The following is a 19,521-nucleotide window of genomic DNA, read 5'->3' on the forward strand; positions in this document are numbered from 1 at the left end:
TATTAAAAAAAATTTTTTTAATTAGCTCAGAATGGATCAAAGACCCAAACTTAAGAGCTAAAACTATTTACATCTTAGAAGAAAGCATAAGGGAAAATCTTCATGACATTGAACTTGGCAGTGACTTCTAGGATATGACACACAAAATACAGGCAATAAAAGAAAAATATGCAATTTGGACATCATCAAAATTAAAATTCTGTGCAAAGGACACTATCAAGAGAGTGAAAAAACAGCCCACAGACTGGGAGAAACTATTTGCAAATCATACATCTGATAAGAAATTAATGTCCAAAATATGAAAAGAACTTCTGTAACTTAAAGAAGAAGAACAACAACAACAAAAAATTCAAAAGTGGACATTTTTTTTTTTAAGTGGGGGGCGCCTGGGTGGTTCAGTTGGTTAAGTATCAGGCTCTTGATTTCAGCTCAGGTGATGACCTCACATTCATGAGCTCCATCCACACCTCGGGCTCCTGCTTACGATTCTCTCTTTCCCTCTCTCTCTCTCTCTCTCTGCCCTGACCCTGCTTGTGTGTGTGCACACATGCGTGGGCCCGCACTTACTCTCTCTCTCAAAACAAATAAATAAACTTAAAAAAAAAAAAACCAAAAGCATGCAAAAAAAAAAAACAAAAACAAAAACAAAAAGTAGACAACTTGACATTTCTCCAAATAAGATGTACAAATGGCCAAGAAGCACATAAATACTCAACATTATTAGTCATTAACAAAATGCAAATCAAAATCACATTGAGATACTACTTCTCACCCATTAGGATGACTATTATTAAAAAAAAAGAAAAAAACATTGGTGAGGATGTGGAGAGACTACAGAGAACTGTGAAAACTGGAGGCTTGTAAGAACATACAATGATGCAACCACTATAGAAAACAGTATGGTGGTTCTTCAAAAAGTTAAAAATAGAGTTACCATATGATCTGGCATATAGGTATATACCCAAAATAATGTTTTTTAATGTTTATTTATTTTTGAGAGAGAGAGAGAGAGCGTGCGTGAGCAAGTGGGGGAGGGACAGAGAGAGAGAGCGGGACAGAGGATCGGAAGCGAGCTCCACGCTGACAGCAGCCAGCCCAATGTGGGGCTCAAACTCACCAACCTGAGCCGAAATAAGATGCTAAACTAACCGAGCCACTCAGGCACCCCTATACCCAAAATAATTGAAAGCAGGGACTTGAAAAGTAACTGTATACCAATGTTCATAGCAACCATATTCATGATAACCAAAGGTTAGAGACAACCCATGTGTCTGTCAATGGATGAATGGATAAACAAAATGTGGTATACCCATACAAAGGAATATCATACAGCCCTAATAAGGAAGGAAATTCTGACACATGCTACAAAATGGATGAACTTGAAGACATTATATTAAGTGAAATAAGCCAGTGGCCAAAGGAGAAATATTGTATGATTCTACTTACATAAGGTACCTAGAATAGGGAAATTCATAGAGACAGGAAGTAGAATGAGGATTGCCAGGAGCCGGGGGTAGGGGAGATGGGGAGTTATTGTTTAATAGGTATGCAATTTCTGTTTGGGATGACGAAAACATTCTGGAAACAGCAGTGATGGTTGTACAATATTATGAATGTACACAATGCCACTGGATTGTACACTTAAACATGGTTAGCATGTTTTTTGACAGATATTTTACCACAATAATCTTTAAAAGGAAATAACAGCTGAATTCAACCATGAGGGAATAATCAGGCGAATCCAAATCATGGGTCATTCTCCAGAACAACTCAGCTGCACTCTTCAAAAATGTCAAGATGAGGACAGGCCAAAAAAAGGGAATAGGGTTACAGATTAAAGGGGATTTAGAGACAAGACACCCAATGCAATGACTAATCCGTGATTATATTATATAAGAGCTATGGAGGGCATTGTTGTATGGCAATTGGGAAAAGTGAATATAAACTGTATATGAATGATAATTATATTGTGGTTAGGTAGGAGAGTACCCTTCTTGGAAGATATATGCTGAAGTCTTCACCGATGATGTCTGGCACTTTCTTTCTAAGGGGGGAGGGGATGCATTCTATAGAAAGAGATAAAGTAAATATAGCAAAATTGATGAATGTAGGGAAGAGTTTACAAATATTCATTGTTGTGGTCTTTCTACTTTTCTTTATTGGAAAATAAAATGTTCCAGGAAAAATACAGTCTAGTCATTTTGGTTCCCAAATGATCAGGGAAACACTGACTTTCTGTGAATCTGTGAGCAAAATGTTGGTCTATTTGCCACATTGGATCATCCTGTTTTACTGAACTCACTCCCCACGGTTGCCAGAAGAGGCTGACATGGAGTATTTGGGAGGTGAGAATAGATGCTCCTTACAACAGTCGCCCTTTACAGGGACTTCATTCCCTTCTAGGGGCACTTCTCTGCTCTCCCACAGCACATATGGTCTATGCTGTCTACCTTGACCGTTTCAGGATCTAATGTGTTGTGCTCTTGTGTCTGTCAGGGTTTTAAGCCCCCCAAAGCAGGGCTATGTCTCACTTTTCTTATAACCCTCCCTCTTCCAGCATCCCCAACCCCATGCTTTGTACAGAGCTAAATATATAGTGAGTGCCTAATAATATTTTTCTTTTCATTGACTATTGACTCTCCCATCAATACAAACAGAAAGGCATACATGAAAATACATGCGGTCAAGGATAGAATCAAAAGGTTTATCCTAACCCAGGTATTAGAACGATGCTGGGTAGGGCCTTGCAGAAGGAATACCAAGTGTGGGCTTTGACACAATCTAATTCTTTGGCAACCAGGTGTTACTGATTTAGGTAGCGATTAGTACATAAGGGTGGGGTAAAAGAAATCTGGTCTTGGCAGAAATTTATGAATACCTAAGCACAGAATGTCCCTAACTAGGCCCTATGGGGCAACTGCTCTCACAACCCTGCGAATTCTTCCCAAGGAAGCAGAGCCAAACAAAGGACCGGAGATCTCAAGAAAGGGAGTTCTCATTTGGGGTCCTTGAGCAGATTCGCTGTGCCTTTTAAAGGACTTATCTGTGCCACTTGGGATTCAAGGAGAACAACACAAACCTCTGTCAGAGGCTGGAGGTGAGAACAAATCCCTGCGCTGCTTTAGGAAGATACTGCCCATGTGCCCAACAAGTTGCAAGAGAACACGTAGGCCTGCTGCATTCCAACTCTACGTGAGACACCAGTGTGCTGCTGTGTTGTAGCTTGTTAAGGGAGTGTAGACTTGTCTTTCTTGTCTTGAGTAATTTTTCAGTGAGGCTGGAAGAACTAATGGGTAAATTTCCTCTCTAGCCCAGCCAGAGCTTCTAGGAGGCAGGCCTTTGGCTCCATGGTTTTACACAATGTATTGCTATTTCCTATTAAATCACAAGCACTGACACTTAGTTTTGAATTCCATTTAATATTTTATTACATACCTTCTTGCGCTGGTCTATGATTATTTCACTTAAGTCCCAAATTTCCCCACCAGCTTCTTGGAGAACCATGTTCTACGCTACTTTACCAGCTATGTGTCCTCCCCACTTCTTGTACTGTACACAGTAAACGTTAGATACACAATAAATATAAGAGAATGTGCCAATAATCCATTATATTTCCATATTATGTAATACTATACAGCAGTTAAAAACAATGGTGTGGATCTACATATTCTGACATGGAGAGATTTCCAATTCATATTAATGCGTCAAAAAAAAAAAGCTATCAGGTACAGTATGAAATCCTTTATGCTAGAAGAGACTAGTAGAAGAAACAAGCGTTTGGTCCACATATCTGTTTATTTCCTTCCTGATATATACCCCTGGTCACAGACATTGTTATAGCTAGCGTAGCAGAACTCAGTAATTTCCTTTTCAAAAAAATTGTTGTTAAGTAATAAGGCAGTTAACATAGGACTTGCTGCAGTAATGTCATATTTATGTGGCACTCATATGGAGCAGGCATTGTTCTTAGTGTTCTACACAAATTAATAGTCCTATAAGAAACTGAGGCACAAAGAGTTTAAGTAATTTGCCCTACGTTAGACAGCACACCAAGGAAATGGAAGACCCAGGATTCAAACCAAAGCAGTCCAGCTTCAGAGCCTGTATTCTTAACCACTATGCTAACCACTATTTAATAAATGTGCCCCTTTCCCCATCCCTTTCCTACCTTCTTGGTGTTTCTACATCTTTTTGTATGCCTCAACGATTGCACTCATAACACTGTGTGAGAATTAAGTGGAAAGAAAAAAAAAAATCCCGTTCCCCACCTTAACCTATGGCCAAATCCATGGATTTGAAGTTTTGAGGTACCTATAAGGAGCTACTGATGCCTTCTGGAAACTATGTGTGGGTTGTTACTTCGAGACCATGGCCATTTGCCGTGACTGTATTTAGTCACACGATATACATAGATTTCCCCCTGAGGGCAGTGGTAACCTCACCTATGGATCATATCAAGTGGAACCTCAGCTTAATAGGCAAGGCTGACGATGGTCCAGGTGTACTGACTCTCACCTGATGGAAGGTGGGGCATGGACTGGATGACTTTTTGAGGAATGTAGGTAGGCATGTTTTACCTTCTCAAAGCCCTGAGGCATTACGACTCATGCCACCTGAAAGCAAATTAGGAGGCTTTGCCCCAGGCCCAGGTCCCCAACAGTGTGTTGGAGTTTAGTGCTGTTTCAGATTAAATCAGCATGTTTCAAATTTGCCAGACTTGTTATCACGGCAATATGTATCCCCAGTTCACACATGGAATGTTTGCTCTCTGGCAGCCAAATGCACTTGGAACTGGCAGTGATGATCTCATAAAGCAGGAAAGCTGAGCAGTTAGTCAGATGATTAACCTGTTACGGAGATGGAGGAGTTGAGCATCACTTAATGAAAATATCTGGGTATTGCATAAGCAGGAGTTTCCAGACTTGGGGGGCAGCTTGGGAACCCTCACATCCAAACTCCTAATTTTACAAATGTGGAAACTAAAGCTTTATAAAAGGGTAGATAAGGGCTTCTGGCCCGACAAAAGTTAGAGTGTATTTCTAATACACGACACCCCAGAGGAAACAGCACTGCTGGCTGCTCAGACCTCCCTTTTAAGGGCTCCAGGATCTTCTGTGGTCAGCTTCAGTCTTTAACTCATCCTCCCCTTTTAAAGGTATTCCTTATTTTTAAATGACCTGTTGGTATTATGTTTACTCATATGTAAAAAAAAGCAATCATCCTCACCCATCCCCCTGTGATTCCAATGCTGCAGACTTGTTCTAATTTCATTACCAGAGAAATGGAAGGCTGTAGGTTGGAAATGGGGGTAAGAAGTGATCTTCATAAATTGTTTTCATGCCCTTTGTCTGGGCATCTTCAGGTATAGGCCCTCCAGGTGGTTTTCAGGCTTCTGTCTTATGTAATTATGTTTGCGAGGTGGAATCATTTGACAATTTGCTTGTACTATTTATTTTAATTTTTTGTTATTACTTTTCAATGTTTTACTTATTTTTGAGACAGAGAGACAGAGAGAGAGAGAAAGAGAGAGAGAAAATGTATGAGTGGGGGAGGGGCGCAGAGAGAGAGGGAGACACAGGAAGCAGGCTCCAGCTTCCAGCTATCAGCACAGAGCCTGAAGCTTGGGCTCTTAACTCCTGAACCTGGAGATCATGACCTTAGCTGAAGTCTGATGCTTAATTGACTGAGCCACCCAGGCACCCCTGCTTGTACTATCTTAGAATAATAAACACCAGCCATTGCTTTACTGATGTCTCATCAGAACAAAAATCCTGTCTTCTATGCATAATGCTTTCTGGTTTTCACAGCTACCTCCTCCACCTTCTCAAACAGTCCTACCTTCTCACTGAGAAGAGGTCATAGGATATGTCTACTCTGCGGGGACAAGTAGGATAGGACCTGGGAGATTGTCCTTCTCAAGCACTCTGAGCACCAGAAAATGATCCAATTGAGTTGCCCCCCCCGCCCCCCCCCCCCCCCCCCCCCCCCGCCTCACTTTCCCCTTCTCAAGACTGGTTTTGTTTATGCTTGATTTACAGGCCTAGTTCCAATTGGAGAGGTTTTGGACAAATGCAATGGTTTGTTCTTTCTTGAGAGGATGAAGGGGAGAGGAAGGGGTATGCGCAAGGGAGGAGGAATGTGCCTCAAGCCAGGATGCCTCTCACGGAAGTCATGAAAGAATTCCAGATACTAGCTTTGATAGCTCTCTGTGCCAAACAAACAGGTTCTAGGGGAATCTTTTCTAATATTGCCCCAGAGCTAGGTTATTTCCTAGTCTGGCCCCCAAAAAGTCTTAACGACAGTGTAGCTTTAGGGTAAAATTTAGCTGACCATCATCAGTCTTCAACATGGCCCTGGCAAAGACCTCACCGGGAAAGCATGGCAGGGGGGAGAGTGCACAGCGTTGTAGTCAGACAGCCTAGTATGTGAATCCCCGTTGAATTACTTGCTAGCTGTGACATTCAGCAAATTAACTCCCCTGAGCTTCACGTGTTTTCATCTATAAGCTGGGGTTGATATCTACACAGTTGCTCTGAAATATAAAAATAAAAATATGTCAAGTGCCTCCTTGATATAAACTAAGTGCTCAGAAAAATGGTAGCTATTATTATTAATAACCTAAGGGAAGCCTAGGGGAAACTCAGCAGGAAACCAAGCACTCCAGGCCAAGAAGGAACCGAAATAGCCCCGACCCGGCTCCACCCACCGCGATCAGGATCAGCCAGAGCGCGCCGTGCCAGAGCTGGAGAAGCAGGAAGGGGCCACCCTGCCCTCCCCGGACCCGAAGCCAGTGGGACTGTCAGTACCAGAGCCGGAGACTGGGCCGAGCTGAGGTGGGGAGGGGGTTGTTTTCCTTCAGCAAAGGGTGAGGACTGCCCTCGGCCTTCAGCAGGGGAAGGAAGAGGGGCAGCCACGTAACAAAAGCTCAAGGCCAACCCCCAGTAGGCCCCGGGGCCGGACGGGGAAGTGAGCCCTTCGGCCGGCTCCGCGGGAGTCAGCTGACCTGCGGTCGCGGCCGCGCGCCCTCCCCGCCCCGGCCCGGCCGACCCAGCACCCCTGCGACCCCGCGCGCAGCTTGCCCGGGGCTGGGGGCGTGAGGGTCCGCGCCGCACGAGCCTCCCCCGCAGCCAATCAGCGGCCTCTTCCGCTCGGCCTCCCCCGGAGGGTTTGGGCAGCGGGGCGGCGAGCTCTCCCGAGGCGGCCTTCGCGCACGCGGTGTGCCCCTTGTGAAAGGAATATTCACATTTCCAGCGCGGCCTCTGCCAGGGAGCGCACCTCTTAAAGACAGGCCGGCTGCCCGAGGCTCGCCGTGGCCACACTGTGCCGGCTCTGTTCTGGAGTTTTCAGAGCATCCAGCAAGGCTGCCCCGGGCGCCGGGAAAACAGTGCGCCTTTTCTTCCCTCCAAAACCAGCCCACCTGCGACCCTAGGCGACCCCGTCCCCTCCAGCTGCTCGCGGACTGCACACACCCGCCCCGTACTTCAGCGTCCCGACCCAGGTGGGAGGAGGGGAAGGGAAGGCGGTATTTGCAAGTACTCAGAAGTGTTTACCGTTTCCGACGCTCCGGCCCTCGGACCTAAATCCACCCAGTTCCTTTTCACAGAAAAGGAACACTTGATCCCGCCCCTACTAGGTGCCTGGAACCTGACTTGTCCTGTCCCTTAAGCCTCGCGATCCGACCCCCTGTAGAGGGAGTATCGTTATCCTGGTTCTAGAAACAAGGAAACCAAGTTTCTGAGAGATTAAGAATTGTAAAACTACCGAAGGCCCAGTTTGCAACGAGGCCAAAATTTTTTTCTAAGTGACTGGGCTTCATACCAGGACACCAATTTGTGTCTAGACTCACGCCCCCTTGGGTTCCCTTGTTTGCATGGGAGAGCAAACAGCAAGGGCCGTAGATATTCCGTAGAGCAAAGCCTTAACAGGCCCTTTTACCCTGTAGGAGCAGTCAGTCCGCTGTAGAGACGACCTGCCAACTCCCCTTTCAGGTCTTAGATTGGAGAGCACCTTCCTCAACCCCACAAGCCTGGGTCAGCTGCCACTTCTAGCACCTCTCTATCCCTCTTTTGGTGGTCCTTATGACCACCTGTTGCAATTTCCTCGGCTAGCTCCCTCCGGAGATGGAGGGAAGCTACCTGAGTGTCTTGACTGTAAGCCCAGCAGTTAGCTGGAATTGCCATGCATGGTCCAGCTCCCAGGATGCAAGTGTGCTGCGGGAACAACATTTGAAAAGCACTGAACTAGGGGCGCCTGGGTGGCTCAGTCGGTTAAGCGTCAGACTTGGGCTCCCGTCATGATCTCGCAGTTTGTGAGTCGGAGCCCCGCATCTGGCTCTGTGCTGACAGCTCAGAGCTTAGAGCCTGCTTTGGATTCTGTGTCTCCCTCTCTCTCTCTCTGTCCCTTCCCTGCTCTCACTCTGTCTCTCTCTGTCTCTATGTCTCTCTCTCTCTCTCTGTCTCTCTCTCTCTGTCTCTCTCTCTCTCTCAAAAACAAGTAAACATTAAAAAAAGAGGAAGAAGAAAAGCACTGGAGTTCAGAAGTTAAAAGGTAAGAAGGGAAACTGGAGACAACTATAAAAAATTGGCTTTTAGTAATCACAACAATAACAATAGCGATGGCTATCATTTACTACTACAATGTAGCAGACATTGTTCTGGGTGCTGTAGTGCAGGACTCCTCAAAACTCACATGTGATTTCTGGGAGATTCTGATCAGTCATCTGGGGTGGGACCTGAAACTCTGCATTTCTAACAAGCTCCCCTGTGATGGTGCATGAATCATACTTTGTATAGAAATGCTTTGGTATATTAACTTATTTTATCCTCTCTAAAGCGTTATGAAGTAGGTATCACTATTTCTGTTTTACACACAAGGAAGCTGAGAGGCTAAGCACCTATGAAGGTCAAAGAAAGAAACTGCAGGGCAATGAGGGAGGGGGGAATGGTACGAGCAGGTGCACTTACAGAAGAAACACAATTCTAGGCCCAGGAAACCGTATTTACAAAAGCCTGGCATGCAGGGAACGTGGACAGGGGCTGCAGCAACAGCTGTGTCACCCATTAGGCACCGTGTGTGTGCATAGTACTTAGGAGCTTTCCAAAGGCCCCAAATATTTGAGACCCGCAAAAACCGTATTGGCACCTACATACGAAAACTGAATGCTTAAATTAATCATTTCAACATTCAAATCATTAAAAAGCCTTTCAAAATTTTTACATTAAAAAAAGTCATGTTTAGTGAAGGATACGGGTGTATTTTAATACATTTGATAAAAATGGAGTAGGGCCTCCCAAGCCTGGGGCCTGCTAGGGACAAGATGAGCGCTGGCCACATTGGGTTTGGATGTAATGCTGAGGGCAGCTGGGAACCACTCTGATAGAAGGAGGAAAATGTTCTCTGTGGGTACAGTGAAGAGAATGGATTGGAGGGAGGCCAAACTGGAGGCCCAGTGGCTGGAGACCAGATAGGCGTTTATAGACTTCCAGTCTGCAAGACAATCTCTCCTCAGTGCCAAGATTAGCGTAAAATGATAGCATTATACAACCCAATTATTGTTTGATTTCTCCAGCCCCTATCTGACTCAGCATTCCAGATTTACTTAAGACGTGGGGACAAGGGTTTTGCCAAATCCTTTCTCATTAAGGCTGGTGATGTTATAGTCTAGGGGAGGTATGTTTAAGAGCACACGCTCAAGTCAGATAGCTGAGAGTGGGAACCTCAGCCCTGCTACTTGCTAGCTGTGTGACTTTGCATAAGTGATTTAACTTCTCAGAGCCTCAGATTCCTTATTGGGCATACTTCATTCCTCATGGAATTTAAACTACATGTACAGTGCCTCCCACAGGATAGGTACTTATAAACAAATGGTAGCTGTTATCACATATGTGCCATTATTCTGAGACCTCGCTGGGTTTTCTTCAGGAGGGAACAGAGGGTGGGGTAAATAATTTAATCTTTTCATCCATTTTCTGAGGTAGATTTATTATTCCCATTTTGCAGATAAGGCAACAGGGGCTCAGAGATTAGATAGCTCAGTGAACTAGGGGCAGAAAGTGGGAAAGTGCTAGAGCTGGAATGTTGTTTTATTTTTACCTCGTTTCATACAGTCTCTCCAGCAGTCAACATCTGCTGCTTCCACCGCCCTTTGACCGGTCCAGAACCTGTTTCCCTTAGTCATGGCATGAATCTGTCATGCTGGCCAAAGCCACACCACTGAACACTCTTCTCGGGCTCCACCAACCTCCATTTCCCTTCTTCCCCAACCTTACCTAACCTCCTTACTACCTCCCCCTACCCCCTCGTGCCACCCCACCCCCAATTTTACAGCTTCTGGATTTCCCTTATTAAAGAGACAGCTTGTCTCTCTGAGAATCACAGACAGAACCGCCCTAGACTGGGATGCCTTCCAGAGTACCTCCCTTTAAAGGGAGTAGATAAGTAGGTCACATCAGGATGGTAGGGGAGGAGGCGTACTTCTAATGGGAAGGAGGAAAAATACTGCAGATCACATGGAGAATGGAAAACAAAATAACAGGGCTCCTCTGTCTCTCTGATTCTATCTCACAATCTCAGTGGCAGCCCCCTGCTGGCCGCTATTACTGTCAAAAGCATGTGGAGACCCTGCAGGCCATACTGAACTCTTGGGGTTTGGGAGGCCACTGGAAATTGCAGTGAGCAGAAGGCGGTCTCCCCTTGGTTCCCCTCCATCCCACCCTGCCTCCTCTTGAAGCTACCCCACAACCACCGGGGTATGGAGAGGAGATGGCTCAGCTTTGACAGAGGATTTGGAACTTCTGTCCAATTCCGGCTCCTCAAGGGCCTGAAAGCACAGAGCTCTGCAATTAGGAGGTTCCGTGGGACTGGCATGGCACTGGCTTTGCCGTGGTTGCTGGGAGTAGCCCAGGATTTGGTTCACAGAGATTCTGCTGCAACCAGGACAAGTCACAGGCCTTGTGAGATTTCTGCTCCCCACTCCCAACCCAAACTCTGTCAGAGGCAGTTCACAACAAGGGAGGTGGATGAACATTAAATGACATAGATTGCTGTGAAACCAGAGAGATAGAGACAGGGTGAGACAGGGCGAGGCATTAAAGGTCCAACACTGCCAGCCCCACCCTGCCCAGCTATCCCTGGGGACTGAGCCATGCTTGAATCCTAACACTGGGCGGTCGCATTTCTAGGAAACTGCGGGTGAAGGTAGGGGGGTGTGGCAGGGAAAGTCCCGGCTGCATGAATGGCACCGGCCCCACTGTGTACAGATATGGACTGAAAATGTGTATTCAGGCAGAAGATGGGTCCCTGGACTCTGTGCCTAGGGCACAAGGCAAGCACACAAAACCAAAGAGCAAAGCCTGATTCTTGGACCTGGGGGTAAACAGTCCCAGTTCCCTGGATGGGGCTTTGGAAACAGAATTCACCTCTGGAGAGGCCGAGGGTTTTCCATTCTCTTGGCGTGGAGCCTGGTGGACTTCCAGCTCCGAGGCTCACTGCTTTAGGACACTGGTTAGGCTTTGTGTAGAGATGCTCTGGATTGCAGGATGCAACTCCCACCTGGCTGGTGCTCCCTGCCCTCCTTACTCCCATCCCTAAGGTCCCGGACAGACTATTCGGGAGTGCTGTATTCCTGTGCTCTTTTCCCTCCACCCCTATAGACACAGAGTACCTCCCTCCCCCCACCCCAGGTATCTGTGCCCTGTGGGAAAGTCCCACCCTTGCCTACGATTGCTCTTCTCGTGAAGCAGGGCTGGGTGACAGGACGGAGACATCCATCTTCACCTGTGCCCTTCATTATGCTTAACCTCCCTAGGCTTGTCTAACACCCTCTTTCCCAGGCTGGGGTAATCCCAAACCATCTCTCATCAGAGTGGGTATAAATCCCTACAGGTATGTGGCAGGCAAGTAGCAGCAGTGACAGTGTGGTTGGTGGTGCCCGTACTGAAACAGGAAGTTTGGACTTGGGAGACTTAGGTTCTTTGTGCTCTCACAAAGTGACTGGCAGCTCCTCGTCCATGACATCTGATCCAGCTGGGGTCTCTTGCTTTGCCAGCATTCCTGCCTTACTCCAGGTCCAGCTTGAGCGCTACTCCTTGGCTTCTCTAGGATCATGTGGGAGAAAGGAGGTCAGGCTTGGAGCCTCCATACCAACCCCCCACGTCAGTCAGCAATGTACCTGGGCAGTGGGCAGTGGTTTTGAAACTTCAGAGTACATCAAAATTATCAAGGGACTGGTTAAAATACAGATGGCTGGGCCCCTCCCCAGGGTTTCTGATTTAGTGTGTCTGGAGTAGGAACTGAGAATTTGCATTTCTAAAAGGTTCCCAAGTGACGGGATACTGTTGCTCCAGGGGCCACATTTGAAAACCACTGAGCTAGAGTATAGCAAAAAGAAAACCTACGTCTAAGTCCTAGCCCTGCCACTTTCGTGCTCTGTGATGGTGTACTTGACCTTTCTGGGCTTCATTTCCTGTTCCAATGAAGGTGGAGTAAGGACCACAGCATGGTTGGGAGGATTAGAACATTTGTTAAAATTTTTTTTTTTTTTAACGTTTATTTATTTTTGAGACAGAGAGAGACACAGCATGAACAGGGGAGGGGCAGAGAGAGAGGGAGACACAGAATTGGAAGCAGGCTCCAGGCTCTGAGCCATCAGCCCAGAGCCTGACGCGGGGCTCGAACTCGCGGACCGCAAGATCGTGACCTGAGCTGAAGTCGGACGCTTAACCGACTGAGCCACCCAGGCGCCCCTTTTTTTCTTTTTTTTTTTTTTGTTAAAATTTTTTTTTTTTTTTAACGTTTATTTATTTTTGAGACAGAGAGAGACACAGCATGAACAGGGGAGGGGCAGAGAGAGAGGGAGACACAGAATTGGAAGCAGGGAGGATTAGAACATTTGGAAGGGCCTTTCACTGTGATGGCAAATTGAATTATGAATTAGTCAACAAATACATTTTGAGTATTGTGTTGTCCATTGGATACTCTGCCCAATGTCATGGCTGACTTTGGGCAGATCATACGTGAGGATTCTAAGACCTACTTAAACATCACACAACTCTGTGACTCTGTTTTCTCTTCTATGAAACAAGGCCTGTGGTCTGCTAGACTAAAGGCCCCTCCAAGTCCCATTTGGAAGTTCAGCTCTGGGAGGGCCCTTAGGTCTTGGGAGGCACAGCCACGTTTCTTTTCCTTGCTCACCCCTTTCCAGGACATCCACTTGAGAGCTCAGGTGCTTCTGCAAAGAACATCGATCACTAGAGTCACTGGTCAGTTCCTCCTCGAGGGGAATAACGTGGTCTTCACTGTCCATCATGATCTGGTTCCAACCCACTTTTATAATCATATTCCCCACTGTTATTCTTCTATTCACTTTATAGCCTAGACAAATTGGACTACTCATCCTTCCCCAGATACACCCTGTGATATCCTGCTTGCAGCTTCTGTTCACACTAGAATATCCTCCATTGGTCAGAGTCCTATTCCTCCTTCAAAGTTTACCCAATGACTACCTCCTCCAACAAGTTGTCCCAAATCCTTCCACCGTCTGTCTGTCTGTCTCTTTAGCTATCATCTATATATCTGTCTCTCTACTTAATACAAATGATTTTATATTTTTCTTTAGGTGATAGAGGACAAGTTACTGAAGTTGTCAGGTACAAGATCTGACTAAATCAGGATGCAACCACCTCACCCCTTCCTACTTGCCTCTGATGTTTTTCCTCGGAAGGGGCTGTGTAGAAACTCAGAGGTCTGTGGGTGTGTCCTTGGATTTCACATTCCTGAAGTCTGTTCTTGGAGCATACTGAGATATAAAAAACCAGAGTTGCTACTATGTAGAACTTTTAAAAAGTGGAATGACCACTTAAAAGGAGATGCCTACTTACACAAAGATAAGTCAGCTGTTTATTTTCTATGGCAATCAGAGTCGGGAATAAATATATATGTGTGTATATATCTGCTGTGGTTCATATTCACAGATCTACTCATTTGCATATAGCCACATCTGCTTCTCTAATTTTCTTTTTTAAACTACAGGGTTTTTTTTTTTTTTCTATTCTAAATATAATATATGCGCCGGTAAAAATGTTTAAAGGAAATAAAAAGTAAAAATAAAGTAAAAGAAGAAAGTAAGTCATTCATAACCCGTAAATAACCGGTATTAACATTTTGATGTATTTCTTGGGAATGGTTTTCTTGCACATATTTACTCTATATGATTTTTAAAGGAAGTTGGGATAAAATGTTTATACTCTTCTGTATCCTACTTTTTTGATTTATATGATAGCATTTTGGTATTCCTTTAAATATTCTTCCCTAACATTGAAAAAAATTATTTCATGATATCCACTAACAGATGTACCAAAATTTATTTAACCATTCTTTCATTGTTGGATACTCCTTTTTGCTATAAACAGTATTTCAGTGAACATCCTTACATATCTGATTATTTTCTTAGGCTGATTCTAGAAGTGGGATTACTGGGTCATTTTTTTTTTTTTTTTAAGATTTTATTTTTTTAAGTAATCTCTACACCCAACATGGGGCTCGAACTCACAACCCGGAAATCAAGAGCCACACACTCCACCCACTGAGCCAGCCAGGTGCCCCATACTGGGTCATTTTTAAGTCTCTTGATATATACTACCAAACTGTTGTCTGGAATTTCAATTTGAAAATACTCCAGAATACTTTACCTATAGTCCCCCCTTCTATTCATAAGTAATTTTTACCTCCACTCCCAGTGCATTCTATCCCTTGTTGTACTTAACCCTTACTACACTGAATTTGCATTCAGTGTGTACCAGTCTTCATTCCCTTACGAAGAGACCATCTTTGACCATCTTTGTATCTCCCTCAACATCCCGCACAGGTGGAAGAAAGAGGCCAGAGGACTGAATCTCCTTAGGTGAATCTATAAGCAGAAGAAGAGCTCCATTTTAGGAAAGAGCAAGGAGAGTGGCTTGAACTCCATACTCAGCGGTGGGGTTGCAACACTGGTTGAAGGAGAAGAAAAGGGATTGTCTTCCACCCTTTATTCATCCAGATCTCAGAGGAGGGGGTAAAAGATGGGAAATTAGTCCAGTCTAGAGCCTGGAAAAGGAGTCACCTTAGCTGTCTGGCAGGGCTGCTACTAAGGGCTGGGAGAAGGGCAGAAGCTTGGAGGCCACAGCTTCAGGTTGTGGAAGGAGAGGCACCAGTACCAGCCATCCCACTCTCAAGGTGTTGACCTTGGGGACACACCTGCAACACTGATGATAGAGGCTTAATGTTTTTTAGATTGGAGTTTCCCAAATTTCAGTTGTACCTTGTTTGCTATCTCAATCTTTTAGTGACAAGAAAGAAGCAATATGCACAGACACACACACACCTGTGTTTCATTTCATCCAGACCAGCCACACTTCTGAACAGTGAAGACAGGTACAATTATTAAAATATTCAGGGTGTGCCCATGACACTCATAAAGTCTGAATAAGAACTTAAAACATATCATGCCACTTACTTTAGCCTCATCCTGAGCAATAAAAATTTAGAAATCACAGATTTGATGGATTAGTTACCCTTTTTTTTGTAATACACACTATAACTATAAAGATAGCCATTACAATAAAAAAACTGTTAGCCATTGGTATTCCCTTTACTAACCATTGGTGGTAACTGTACCACATTTGGGGGGCATACTATTTTAATTGAACATTTTCTTTATATTATAGTCATCTGCTTTTCTTCCACTTAAGCTTTCTAAGGTCAGGTATCATGTTTCTGTTTTTGTTTTTGTTTTTGTTTTTGTTGCTTCATACAGTGTTGAAGCTCAATAAATATTTGTTCTTCCTTTGGTTTGTTTTGGTAATGGGATAGTGATGAATAGGAATTAATTTATATACTTAGCACAAATGAAGTCTCCAAGATCAGGATTATAAAGGGGAGATCAATATTTATACGGTAAAGAGAGTTGCCCTGATTTGAATACTGTGGCATTATTATTTGGACTTGGGCTTTAACGTGTTCAGGGTAGAACACAGTACATCATACACATACTATCTAGCTGTCTTTCCAGGGGTAAATAATACATTTGCAAGTTTAAGAATTAGTCTTGGAGCTATAAAACAGAATAACACTATTTAGCTCATGCAGGAATTCAACACACTATAATAACCTCATGAAATAAGAAAACTTTTCCATACCTAGCAAGCACAGAGTGAAATATATAGTTATTGATTAGTAAATATTTGTTAAATGAAGAGATGAAATGTCTTAGCTATAGTCAATATGTCTTTACCACCCCTGGAAAACCATTCTCAGAAATAGAGGAACTAATATTATTCAGTACATAATATTCTAGGGTCTTTATATATGTCTTTCCTCTGGATTTCATGTGGCAACACCATGTGAGGAGAGGGTAAAATCATGCTACTAGGGGACAGACATTTCCACCTGTCATGAACCAAGACTTGACTTCTCAGAAGACCACAGTGACTATTTCCTCATTGGATCCAGAGGGCTAGACAGGAAGATGTAGAAACTCAATGGATGACCTTCTGGCCAACCAAATAAATAAACTACCAAAGGAAAGTGTGAATAAGATGCCAGAATAAAAGACTATATTGGGAGAGAGAGAGAATAACTCTAATAAAGAAGAGAAGGGTACTCTAACACTTTAGTCCATAGTTCTGCCTACCTCTTTCTTTCTGAACCTTTCTTCCAAATGTAATGTCCTTAGCCTATAACTCAGGATTATTTAACTCATCAGCACATAAGAAACTTGTTCTTCAGGGACTGGAAATGAGCAGTACCATTTCCTTAGCTACTAAATATCCAATGGAGGCAAGAACTAGAGGAAGAAAAAAGAAAATACACTGTAGGGTCAGAAGACCTGGGTTGTCCAGAAGTCCTGACTCTGCCATGGTCTGGTAGAGTGACCCTCTGCCTATTAGTGATCCCCTTTAATTCATGGCTCCCTTAAGTTATTCACTTACAACTATTTTCCATGCAATTACTGTTTATCAAGCACCGCCCTGGGCACTAGGGATAGAGCAATGAAAGAAACAGACTCTAATGGAGTTTATGTTCTAATGAGATTGATTAGATTGGATAAGTAATCAAATGAACAATGTAACTTCAAATAGTGAGCAGTGCTATGGAAGAAAGAAAACAAATGATGAAGACAAAATGAAAGGAGGGTTCCTCTACAGAGGGCAAAGGTCTCCCTGAGTCAGTAACATTTGAGCTGAGATCTGAATGTACTAGAAGGAGCAAGCCCAGGGAAAGAATATTCCAGGCAGAAGGACCATCAAGCCCTGAGTTGGGACCATGTTTGGGGCTGTATGACAATCAAGGAAAACGACACTATTTTGCAGTTCTAGTAGACCAATGGTTTTGACACACTACCCCAAGTGATTCTACAACTTCTTTGGTTGTGTCTCAGGGGTGGAGGGACAGAGGGCAGAAGTTCTGCCAGGACCCCATCATGCTGCCCAACACACATAGCAGCTCCTTTTTCATCTGAAGCATACACTGGGGTGTTGAAGATTTGCTTGAAGAACAGATACCATGATCAAAAATCCTTGGTCTCAAAAGTCCTTCTCCACCCTGTAATTGTCCAGCTCTAGGAAAATTTATCATGCAACCTCTGTGATCCCTACAGAAAGGCTGGCTTTATTCAATAAAGTTGGAGAGTGCCAGTTCCAGCGACCTGGCTCTCCTCTTACCAGAACATCCCATTCCCTTTCCCTGCAATGGTGGATTAGAGCCTCTGATGCCCTCCAAGCCTGTCCCAGGTAGGGAGGGACACCAGTCTCTGCCTCCTGCTAGCAGATTTTACTGGCTTCCTTTTCTTGCCCTGTCCGAATAAGACACTCTGTCCTCCACAGGAGAGCTTTGTGGAGAAAGCCACGGAGTGGCTCCAGTTTTTTCCAACCTGTAAAATGCAAAGTTGGCCAGCTGCCTCTCTTCTTAACTCTAAAACCCATATCTTTCCTTGCCTCCAGAGAACTGCCAGCAGCTCTCAAATAAGTCTCTACTGTCCTGGGGTTTGGAGGAAAGCGCTGTGCAGAATGTGAAATCATCTTCTGGTAACGCGAATCTAATTAGCTCTTTGACTGACAAGAGGAAGCAGAGGCCAAGAGGGATTTAAACAATCCCTTTCTCACATATTTCAAAACAAGCGAAGAACCAGACAGGGAAACAGAAAGAGAAAAAAAAGAGATAAAGCCTAGGGAACATTTGGAGAAGGGGGTAAGAGAGAAAGGGGGGTGAGAGGGAGAATATCAAGTGACCAGAATATTAATCCTTCCTTCCCCCAGCTTTACCTCTGCTCCCCCCATCTCCACCCTCCTTCCTCTCTCCCGGAGAGAACTTACTTGGAGGTCGATGATTTCTCTCTCTGATTCCATCTTGCTGCCCTCAAGTGCCTTCACACACTCTGGTGCTGGTAACAGACTGCGTGGGCAACTCCAGGCTTTGCTGTCTGAGTCTCTACTGCTTTCTTTGGGTGGGAGAGAGCACACAGCTGGCAGGACAGACCTGCTATTCATCCATCTGATGTGGGATGCCTGTCCTGGGCTCAGCCCTGGGGGGAAGTGTACACATGTATACACTTGCGTGCGTGCGTGTGTGCGTGCACACGCATGTGCACTCCAGGGGGTGGCATGTGACACATTGATAGGTGGCCTTTTGAGTTAGTAGTGACAGCATCATTTTCTTTCATAGCGCCAGTGCCCCTCCAGAACCAGAGGGGCCATCCGAGGTCAAACTCAGCCTGCTTTGAGTTAGTAGCTTTTCTACCGGCATAGAAACCCTGTGGATTTATCAAGGAAATGGAAAAACAGCCTCAGCGTGCTGTCTGACTTCACATTGGTGGAGCTGAATAGGGTCCTCAGTCATCAAGGGTGGGTGGACTCTAGCATATTCCTAAGACTGAGGCTTAGAGACTTCTTTCTCTTGTTCCCTGTAGCGCTAAAAGTTTTAAAAAAAAAATGTAGTTTACTTAATAGGCCCCGAAGCATAAGCCTTACTCTATAAAGTGATTAACAATAAACTTTTATTGACAGGTTGTTTGATGTCCTCATTTTCTCCCTTGATTAGACAGAAAGAGAGCAGGAAAAAGTTATACCTTCAAATTCTGTTTACGCAAGTAGTTGCTTTTTCCCTACTTTTAAAATAAAGCTACCAGGAGTGAGTCTTTTTTTGGAAAAGCTTTCTTTCTCTTGTTTACCTTAGAGCCTAAAACTCTTCTGGTTTGTTCCTGAAGCTAGTTTTAGACACCAGCTTGTGTATGTGTGGGTGTGGGTATGTCTGTGAGTGTGCACGGTAGGGGCAGTGTTAAATTGGAGTAATCCAGTTCAAGTTTAAAGGGAGTGAGGAGAGTAGCAGAGTCAGAAATTTACTCTCACCACACTTAAATGTGCTGCCAAAGGGGTGGAAGGGGGCAATTCTTTATTTCTATTTTTTTTTAATGTTTATTTATTTTTGAGACAGAGACAGAGCATGAATGGGGGAGGGGCAGAAAGAGAGGGAGACAGAGTCCGAAGC

The 19,521-nt window shown here is 44.5% G+C and overlaps 1 protein-coding gene across 2 annotated transcripts in view; it reads right to left on the minus strand.

Moving 5' to 3' along the window:
- The window catches only part of NINJ2 (ninjurin 2), an 80,436-nt gene extending 61,655 nt beyond the window's left edge, over window positions 1-18,781 (minus strand). The window contains exon 1 of one of the 2 annotated variants that reach the window (XM_058744102.1): window positions 18,351-18,781. In XM_058744102.1, coding sequence (XP_058600085.1) covers window positions 18,351-18,524 — 174 coding nt within the window. In that variant the 5' untranslated portion in view covers window positions 18,525-18,781. Of the gene's footprint in view, window positions 1-10,092; window positions 10,246-18,350 lie in introns of those variants that run through there. The other variant, XM_058744103.1, reaches the window with a different exon arrangement.
- Window positions 18,782-19,521: the final 740 nt, after the last annotated feature.

The sequence above is a fragment of the Neofelis nebulosa genome, chromosome 8, assembly GCF_028018385.1.
Source record: "Neofelis nebulosa isolate mNeoNeb1 chromosome 8, mNeoNeb1.pri, whole genome shotgun sequence".
Taxonomy (NCBI): domain Eukaryota; kingdom Metazoa; phylum Chordata; class Mammalia; order Carnivora; family Felidae; genus Neofelis; species Neofelis nebulosa.